Source organism: Pelodiscus sinensis, chromosome 4 (assembly GCF_049634645.1).
Source record: "Pelodiscus sinensis isolate JC-2024 chromosome 4, ASM4963464v1, whole genome shotgun sequence".
NCBI lineage: Eukaryota > Metazoa > Chordata > Testudines > Trionychidae > Pelodiscus > Pelodiscus sinensis.
In genome coordinates, this window is record NC_134714.1 from 130,462,368 (window position 1) to 130,472,257 (window position 9,890).

General features: G+C 60.9%; 1 protein-coding gene across 5 annotated transcripts; it reads right to left on the minus strand.

Moving 5' to 3' along the window:
* Positions 1 to 1,454: 1,454 nt before the first annotated feature.
* Positions 1,455 to 9,525, minus strand: PRR14 (proline rich 14). Of its 5 annotated transcripts, none has more exons than XM_075928946.1 (12): positions 9,347 to 9,525; positions 7,546 to 7,745; positions 6,971 to 7,229; positions 6,422 to 6,570; positions 5,876 to 6,143; positions 5,568 to 5,617; positions 5,407 to 5,465; positions 3,930 to 4,731; positions 3,522 to 3,606; positions 3,284 to 3,390; positions 2,994 to 3,065; positions 1,455 to 2,654 (listed from the first exon to the last, which is right to left on the minus strand). In XM_075928946.1, exons 2-12 carry the CDS (start codon positions 7,641 to 7,643, stop codon positions 2,396 to 2,398), a joined length of 2,208 nt encoding a protein of 735 aa, XP_075785061.1. In that variant the 5' UTR covers positions 7,644 to 7,745; positions 9,347 to 9,525; the 3' UTR covers positions 1,455 to 2,395. The 5 variants fall into 5 exon arrangements, with proteins under 5 accessions (XP_075785061.1, XP_075785059.1, XP_075785062.1 ...); XM_075928944.1 differs by having other exon boundaries at positions 5,870 to 6,143; positions 9,347 to 9,524; XM_075928947.1 differs by having other exon boundaries at positions 3,930 to 4,728; positions 9,347 to 9,520.
* Between the last annotated feature and the right edge of the window lie 365 nt (positions 9,526 to 9,890).

Here is a 9,890-nt window from a genome sequence, read left to right on the forward strand (position 1 = left end):
CCGCGGGGAGAAGTAATCCCTGCAGTCTCCTCCCGAGCCGGGACTCCCCCGCCCCTTGTGATGTCATAGCACCGCCAGGAGACGCCGCGCGGCGTCACGCCACAGCCGAGTGACGTCACCGCCCCCGACCTGTCTCATGAGGTCACAGCCCAGCTGGATGACATCACATCCTACCGTGAAGGCAGAGCCCCACCCAGCCACCTGACTCCATCCTGACGTCACCAGGCCATGTTGTGATCTCACCCCCCCGCCCTGTGATGTCACAGCCCCACGTGCTGCTCTCCTGCCCCCATGGCACACAACCACGCCAGGCCGTGTTGCAATGTGACCGCCAGTGTTCCCTGGAAGCAGAGCGCTTGGGTGGCCCCCCAGGAGAGATTCAAATGCTGCCCAGCCAGCAGCATGCATTTCCACGGGTGGTGCACACCCACACGTGCGGCAGGGCACGTCAAATGTATTCTGTACAGGGATGGGAAAAAGTTAGAGGGAACATTAGTCATTCCTCAGCATCCTGACATCAGCATCCCACCTGGTGACCATCCCTTCCCTCCCAGAAGCTATAGCTGTAGGAGGGGGGCTGACCCAGCACCAAGGAGTCCATTGCTGCAGCAGATGCAGATGCCCCATCCTAACAAGCCAACAAAGGCAGGGGACTTAGCTCAATACCCAATGAGCAGGTTGCTCCAAAACCAGCAGTGAGCCTCCCTCTCCTCCACTTAACACACAGGGACTGAGCATCCAATGCAGCAGCATTTCTTATCCCAACCTCCTGGGATATCACATCCCATACCCATGCCAGCACATAAGGGGCAATCATTTTGTTGGTGGAGCACCAAGAACAGTTGCGGCTGGTTTGTGACTGGGGCGCCTAGCTGCTATGATAAAGGAGTTACCTTAACTCTGGCCTCCTCCCTGCTCCTTTCCCTCACGAGAGCAGGAGCCTTCTCGACTGCAGGACCCACGCTGTTTGGGGCTATGGTTCCTTAAGAGACACGGTATTGGCAGGGCAGATTCAGGCAAGGCATTGGAGTACCTACAGCAGGCTCAAGGCAGGCAAATGAGCCTGACCAAGCAAGGAGTGGCAGTCAGATAACTCCGAACTCTACCTTTGGCACTAACAGCCTGGGACAGTTAAGCCAGCAGGGCCAGGACAACATATAACCATCTCCCATCCACAGGGCACGGAGGTTCTGAGCTTACCTCCCACCAGCTTCCTCCTCTATCCATTGCCACAGACTCCAGCTGAGCTCAATGCAGCCCAGTGCCCCCTACCGGCTTGCAGGGGTTAGTAGTGGCTGCAAAAGGAAAGCACCCCCACCCTGCTCCCTAACGCCTTCTAGCACCACACTGAGATCAGCGCTGATTGCAGGAGAGCGCCCCCTATTCAGCTCCCCTTCCCCACAGCACAATGGCCAGGAACAGCATGAATGAAGGTGATCAGACAACAGGGTGGATGTTTTTGTTGAAAAGTTTAATAGAAATATAGATCTCAAAAAAAAAAAAAAAACACACACACACATAAAACCACACATCCACTGAGTGGCCCAATAGGGCCCAGCTCCGGAGATGCTCCATGCGCAGGGCTCCTACCAGTGCCCTTCAGAGGGAAAATGCCCTCCTCTCCCCAATACACACAGGGAACGGACGCCCTGGTGCCTTTACCCACAAGTCCCTCTTCCTGCCCTTATATCCCAGCCTGACTGGACAAAGGCCACTTGACCCCAAGGTACCCAGTGGAAGGTGACCCTAAAATGGCCAATACTTGCCCTGCTAAACAATCTGCCCCAGCACGTTCCACTGCTGGGGGTGCTAGACAGAGGCACCGGGAGGATGGAGGCACCAGGAGGATTTGTGCGTAGGCAACTAAGTACAGAGAAAGGGAAGGTTTGGTACACCTGCTGGACCTTCACTCCCCTACCCTGCTCCTGGACTGGACCAGGAGCTTGTGAGGGGAGCAGCAGTGGAGGCATCTTAGTGACTGGCTTCCGGACGGGTGCCCCAGCTTCTTCCAGATCTGCCTGAGCTAAGAGCTGCCCTCAGGCAAGCAGTCAATTGTGGGCAGAACCAGGGCTCAAAGGGGAGATGTCTCCTGGGAAGCAAAGGATTCTGGGCAGAGCTAATACATCCTCCCAGAGAGATCCCTGCCCGGACATCGATTCAGGAGCCCCGGGGATTCTGGGAGCATCCCTGGAGGGCATGATGGCTCTAAGAGGAGGACCCACAAGCAGAATATTCTGAGTATGTCCCAAAGGGAGATGCTCCCTGGGAGAGCTGAGGATACTGGGAGCATCCTAGGACATAACCACTCTCCTGGGATCCCACAGGATTCTGGGAGTTGCCCACCCCAGTCTCTGGTTTGATGCCCCCAGTGTGTATTTGGACAATGAAGTGCCCCCTAGTCCCTATCGGCTTCAAACAGGGCATCCAGCTCAGCCAGGCGCTGGCGCAAAAGTTCCTCCAGGTTGGGGTGCTGGGGTGGGGCCCGGCGCCCACCGGGCACCCGCCCTGCCAGCCTCCCCCGGGACCGGGACCGGCGCTGCTTGCGGGGCAGGCTGCTGTCCTGGAACTCCATGGTGCGCTTCAGTTTGCGCTGGCTGGTGAGCACCAGTGCCCCGTTCCGCTCCCGAGGCTCCTCGAAGATGGTTTCAAAGGTCCTGCGGGTGAGCGGAAAAGGCTAGATGGACCCAGGTGCCAAGTACCAACCGCCCCATCTCCTGGCTGGACACCCATAGTACAAATGGGGCTCGGATGCCCTACTGTGTCCCCCAGCTAGAATCCCCTCAGCATAGGGGACAGGGCAGATGGGGGATCAGATTCCTGGGCTCCCAGCAGCAAGAACCAAGCACAGCTAGATTTAACCTCCTGCACCCCTCCCCACCTCTGCAGCCAGGGCTCTTCCCTTCCTGTGAGTTAGGGGAGGTGGATGTCACCCTTCCCCCCATTACTCCCCCAACTCCTCACCCCTCCAGCAGCAGCCCCCAGGGCCTCCTCACCTCTTTTCGGTGGGAGTGCGGTAGTTCTTATTGGTATAGATCTCCTCCAGACTGAACTCCTTCTTGTCTAACCTGCGATGGGGAGACCAGACTGAGCAACAGGGCACAAGGATGTCTGTGCAGCGACGCAGCAGGCGCTGGGGTGGGGCCCGGACAATGCTGCACAACAGTGATGCCCAGCTCTAGAACAAGAGTCCTGTGGCCAGCTGTAATCGTCAGGGAGATTCAGAGCCAGGGACAGAACCCAGGAGTCTGGACTCTCAGTTACACACCAGCAGATGTCCCCATACCTGACTGGCCGGGGCAGGCCCATGGGCGTGAGGTTCGCTTGCTGTTTGGAGGGAGTCTTGCGGATGCGGAAGTGGGACACTTTCCCTGTGGTCCCTTCCTGGGAGCTCTACAGGGAGGTAAATAGGACAGGGTCAGGAAGGATTCCCTGTCATGCACAGACTGAGTGGAGCATGCCCCTACACCACCCAAGTGCCACCCACCCCCCGCCCCCACGGCACCCCTACTGGGCCATCTCACCTTGGCATCTGTGTGTGACAGCACAATCCTGCCTGTGGTGGTGCCATGGCCCCTGTCCCCCTGCTCCGAGCCCTGGGAGCGGTCCCTGTGAGGCAAGAAGACCATAGAGACTCGAACCTTTGGGGCCCTTTTCTGGAGGCTCCATGGCACCAGGAGCCGAGATGCTGGGTCAGGCAGATGGCAGTGGAATTACCTAGGCCAAGGTTGGGTAGCAAGAGGGATGAGGCAGGATTTCCTGGGGCAAGGTGGGATGGTGTAAGGGGCAGGCAGGGGATAACAGGTGGGGCAGGCAGTAGCAGGGTCACCTGGCACCCAGCAGTGGGGCCCAGGGGACAGATCCCTAGGCCAAGCAGCGTCAGGGAGCATGGCTGGGGGGAGGAGGGAGGAGAATGTAGGGGGCAGGGTTACCTGGGGTGGAGCAGGGCAGCGGCAGACTCCTCGTGGCGGGGTGGCCCCGGGCAGGAAGAACAGGTCTCATCACAGCGGGCCATGCGCACCACTGGGCTGAGCGAACGACGAGAGGATGGGAGGGGGAAGGGGAAGACCTCCTTGCGCAGGCAGGGCAGGGCACGGGGCGAGGGATGGTCCCACAGCAACTCCCGCGACACCTCCAGGCTGCAGACCGTGTGGCGGCGCCGGCGTGCTGGGCAGGGGGCGGGCGCTGGCAAGGGCGACGGCATAGCCCAAGGGAAGTCAGGGCAGGAGTAGCTGCGGCCCAGGCGGGGCTGGCCGGGGTCCTCAGGGCTCAGGCGCCACTGGCGGATGGAGGGTCTGCGGCTCACAACGCCATCCCCCTCCTCATCATCTTCGGCCTTGCCAGGGCCCCTCCGCTCCGCTGGTTCCGAGATGGCAATTTTCACCTCGATGTTCATCCCCTGGCGTGGGCTGCGTGCCCCCGGCTGGCTCGGCCCACCCTGGCTCTGTGCTGGCTCCTCCTCAGGGCAGGGGGGCTCTGCCGACTGCCCCTCCCCCTCCTCCAGCCGGGGAGGAGGTGGGGGGCACAGGCGTGGCTTGACTGGGCTCAGGAAGATGTCGGCGAAGGTCTCCAGCTTGGATTTGACAGTCTGGAAGAAAGGGGTGATGCCCCAGTGCCGGAAGCGGGGGGCCGAGGCCTGGGGGCGCAGCAGTGAACAGATGGGAGGAGGCCAGGCAGAGGAGGAGGAGGGAAGGAGGCTGCCAGATGGCTCAATTTCTCCTGGGGCAGGATCTGCTGGGAAGATGGCACAGGCATCAGAAGCCGCCACAGGAGGACCATGCCATGCTTTGCCCCAAAAGGGACTGAACCCCTTAAGCCCTCTGCAAGCTTCCCAAAGTCCTTCAGAAGCCTCCTTACTCCCCCTCCACCCATCTCAGACATCCGCTTCCCCCCCCCCCCCCCCGAAGTCCAGCTCCCGATGGACGTCATCCTGCCAGCCCTTTTCCTTCCCACCCTTCACCCATTTGGACCTCTGCACTAGAACTGGGTGCAAGCAGGTTCTGCGCTTCCCAGGAAAACATCCAATCTTGGCTCCTGGCCCAACTTTCAGAACAAAAACGCAACTGACTCCCGTGGGACAAAACAAAACTTGGGGAAGTCACATTTTGAGCAGCAAAGTTTCACCAAGAAAGAGCTAAACGCTCTTGCTTTGATTCAATCTCTTGAAAAACTTCGAGGTGTCTTTTCGATAAAATAAAAACAAGTTTAAAAAAAATGGCCACTTCCCAAACACCCAAATAGGATTTTCCCCCGTCTGACGTTTCTTTGAAATTAATGTTTCCTTCTCAACAATATTTTCACTCAAAAAAACGTTTTGAGAAGTTCAACCCCTACTCTGCTTGCAGCCCCACCCCCATGTCTAAGCTCCTCCCCTTGCCCTGCCTCTGTGTGCATTGGAGCTCTGCCCACCTGGCTGTGAGCAGTGCTGCCATTGGGCTGAGGAGGAAGATGCCGTCAGCTGATCAGCCCTGTCAGGAGAAAGAGAGGAAGTGATGTTCTGGGGCCAGCGCCCCCTAGAGGGAAAAGGCCCCACGTCCCACCCCAGCTAGTTGGTAGGGAAGTGCACTCACGTGCTAGGAGATGATGGTGTCAGCAGATCTTCCTGCTGCAGATCAGCATCCTGCCAATGAGAGGCGGCATCTGAGCTGGGGCAGGGGACGGGATCCACCCCCGTGGCAGACAGAACAGCAATGACTGGTCAGGGCAGCTTCCGCCTTGGTTCTAAGACCAGTCTCCTCCCCTCCTGGGAGAACACTAGCTGCCGAAATCCCCACCCACCTCTGGCAGGGGCTCTGACAGCACGCGCGCACACACACACACACCGTGCCCTCCCCTCTGGGCTGAACAGCCCTTTAGCCCCCCAGATGCTCACTGGTACCATGGGACACTCCTCCAGTGCCACAGTCAGGACACGCTGCTGAGCCCTCTCCATGGGCGACGACACGAGCTCCTTCCCCCAGTGGGAGGTGGCAGGAGACGCCCTCGGCATCCAGTTCTGCTGTGGTACCTCCTGCTGCAACAGCCATCGCTTGCCCCACAGACGCTCTGGCTCAGAGCCGGCCATGCCTGGCGGTGGGCAGCACGAGGGGGAGGCTTTCTTCTCTGGGCCCTGGCTGGCAGGAGAGCTTTGCTTCTCGGGGGAGGTCCTGGAAGAACGAGAAGGGACTATGGACCTCAAAACTCCTCCCACCCACTGACAATCTTCATCCCCCAGGATTTTCAGCCCCCTTTCCTCAAATCCTCACACCACCAACACCCTTTCCGCAATCCCGCCATCAGCTCCACTGAGCACCGCTGCCCCTTCCCAGCCTCCCCCACCCCCAGCAGATCCTCATGCTCCTGCCCCAGAAGCCAGTGACCCCCTCCCCCAGCAGACACCTGCTCAGCACTTGAGAGGTGCCAGGACTCCTGATCCCCTGCTCACCGGTCCATGGTAGGCTCCTCCTTCCTAGGGGTCTGATCCGATCCGGGCTGGGGGCTCCCATTTGAGGGCAAGGCCTCCCCAGGGAGGGGCTGTCCTGGGAGGGAGGGGGTGGTTGGATGAGCTGAGGAGGATGGGCCCCTTTGGGAGATCTGCTGGGCAAGATACATCATGGAGTTAAACATGGACCCCATCCCCTACAACATCCCCCAAACTGACCCCCAGCTCCTCGCAACCCCAAGCTTCTTCCCCTTCAAGGCCCAGCCTGGCCCCCTCCCACATGTAATGGGGGTACAAATACCAAACAGTTCTAGCCCCCCTCAGGCTCAGCACAGGAGTTCCTGGGCCATCTGGGAGCAACCCACAGCAGGGGGCTGAGAGAGAAGGGGGGACATGGGGGAGAGGCTGGCTTGAGAAATCCACACCAGGGAGTGGCAAAGGACTCAGCAGGTTCAAGGGAGCTGGCTGACCGCCCTGGGGGAGGGACTCAAACCATCAGATCTGCAAGCAGGGCCCTTCCCACTTCCAGACCATCCCTCCCCCCGCACTCACAGCCCCCCGTGTGGTGGCAGGACACTCCTCCAGAGCAATGGCCAGTACCCTCTGCCGGGATCTCTCCATGGGCGAGGCCACCAGCCACAGCTCTGTCCCCCGGCCCCACTGAGCCTGCCCCCCTTGCTGCAGCCGCCGCTGTCTGCCCAGCAGTCTCTCCGACTGGCGCCTTGCCCGGCCCCGGGGCAGCCAGCACAGCGGCGGGTTCTTCTCCTCAGGCCCCAGGGGGGCGGGGGGGCACTGCTTCTCGGGAGAGGGCCTGGAAGAGAGAGACCCCAAATCCCCCTGATTATAGGCATGATGTTCTCCCCAGGACCCAGAGCCCCACAGCTCCTCACCCCAAATCATCAACCTAGCCTGGCTGAGATCATTGCCCCGTGCTGCCTCTCACCTAGCGTCCTGTCCTCCAACTCGCACAGCCCTTGAGACTCCCCCATGCACCACACTCCTCCTGCCCGGGCCAGGGGAGGAGGAAGGGCCCTGACCTAGAGGTCTGCCCAGCGTGGGATGGACAGGCCCTGATCTTGGAGGGGAGGCTGCTGGACAGAGGTGACACCCCCCCACCGTGCCCTCACCTGTACACAATGAGCCTCCGGCAACGGACGTGCTGCTCTGAGGCAGACACCTTGGTGCAGCCCCCTGCCAGTGCCCCTCTGGCCATGGGGTGCTCCATGGCTGGCTCCAGCTGGAATGTAGGGGGCAGCCCCTGGGATCAGGAGTTGAGAGGTCGTCCCGGGGCAGCCTCCTGCCTGCTCATCCTCTGGCACGGCCTCCTCTGCCCAAGAGAGAGAATCCAGGGTTACAAGGAGCACTGCAAGACACCACCCCAAGAAGCTCCTGGGAGCTCAGCATGACGGCCCCCAACCTCCTGCACCCTAGGGGTGGTAGCATGGCCCCTAGAGCAGAGGGCTCAGGCTATGTGCACTGAGCTCCCACCCCTCCCACCTTAGGAGGTGGGTATGTGGGGGGGGGGGGGGGGAAGAGTTCTTCAGTGCTGGAGGGAGGGGCAGCAATGGTGGTACATTCCCACGGTGCAGAACTCAGAGATCACAATGGACACGCAGAGCAGGGAGCTGCTGAGTGAATAATTACAGGGCATTAGCGGGCAGGCAAAGCTATTGCTAGTGGTAACCAGAGAGCCTGCTTGCCTGTGATTTGACACCAGCTTCGGGTGTGGGAGGTGTGGGGCTCCAACCATCACCTACAGGGGCCCTGATGGAGCAACCCCATCCCTTTGTCCTGCCTCCCTATGTCCCTAGGACTCACCTCCCCCCTTCAGGTTCATCCCTTCTCTCCTTAGATCTGCCCCACCCCCCACCTGCCCTGCTTCTCCCCTCTCTGTCTCCCACTCTGGTTACTCCCCAAACCTCTCCCCATTGGGGTCTATGCCCCCAGAAGCCATTGCCCCAGCACACCTAGCTTCTTTTTCCACCCAGACCCTCCTCTTCCCTCTCATTCTCTCTCGCAGGTCCTCATCCCTTGGCTCACCCCACATTGGCTACTCTCTCATCCTGCACCCCCTCCACAAACTACCTCCTTTCCTGTAGGTCCCTCCCCCCACAGTTCCCTTAAATTGCTCTTCCACCAAGTCTCCCCCATTGCTGGCCTCCTTCACAGACCTCTCTCTTCTCCCCAGCTGCCCTACCCTGACTTTCCTCCCTCAAATCCTCCCCATCCCAAATCCCCCCAGTTATCCTTCCACTGAGTCTCCCCCCCAGACCATCTCCCTTCCCCCGATCTCCCCATTACCTTCCCCCAGACACCCCCAAAAGCCCTCATTGCTCCCTAACCCCCTTAATCGCCTCCCCCCGCTTCACCCTTTCATGATTGTTCCCTCAGCTCTCCCCACTGCCCCCTCCCCCAGTTCTCACCATTGCTCCTTCCCCCCACTACCTCCTCCCCCCAGGTCTCCCCATTGCCCACTGTCCCCAGGTCTCCCCATTGCCCCTTCCCCTCACTACCCCCTCCCCCCAGGTCTCCCCATTTCCCATTGCCCCCAGCTTTCCCCATTGCCCCTCCCCCCATTGCCCACTGCCCCCAGCTCTCCCCAATGCCCCCCATTGCCCCCTCCCCCCAACTCTCCCAGTGCCCACTGCCCCCTACCCCCCAGGTCTCTCCACTGCCCCTAGGTCTCCCCATTGCCCCCTCCCCCCAGCTCTCCCCAATTCCCCTTATTGCCCCCTCCCCCCAGCTCTCCCCACTGCTCCCCATTGCCCTCTCCCCCCACTGCCCCCAGCTCCCCCCATTGCCCCCTCCCTCCACTGCCCCCAGCTCCCCCCACTGCTCCCCTCCCCCCACTGCCCCCAGCTCTCCCCATTGCCCCCTCCCCCCACTGCCCCCCAGCTCTCCCCACTGCCCCCTCCCCCCACCACTCACCGGCTCTCGCTCTTGTTCGGTCCCCGGCAGCGGCTCAGCTTCGTTCCGTCCCGCCCCGCCCCGTTTCTGCCGACGCTCCCCGGCCCGACTCCTCCCAGCCAATGGCAGCGGGCCTTGCTCCCGTCCGCCCTCAGCCAACAGGTGCGCGCCTTGCTGCCCCGGGGCTCTCGGAGCGTGAAGCCGTGCAAGCCGCCATCTTGGAAAAGGGCAAATCGTGCCGCGCCTCGAGCTGAGCCGCCGCCATCTTGGGGAGGGGCAGGAGCCTGAGAGTACGGCGCGTGGGCGGTGGGACGAGGACCTAGCAGTGACGCCATGCGGTGCTGCCATCTTGGATAAGGGCATCGGAGACGGTGAAGCCGTTTTAGGGGGAGGCCATTTTGGATGCGGTCCAGAAGCTGGGTATTTAAAGGGCCAGGCGACCTGCGAGGGGCGGGGGGACACTTCCCCATCCTGGGTACGTTGGCTCACCTTCTTAGTGCCCCTACAGTCCTGTTCACACTGCACCAGATTAAAACACGCGCCGAGCTTCCCTCGCCATGCAGCT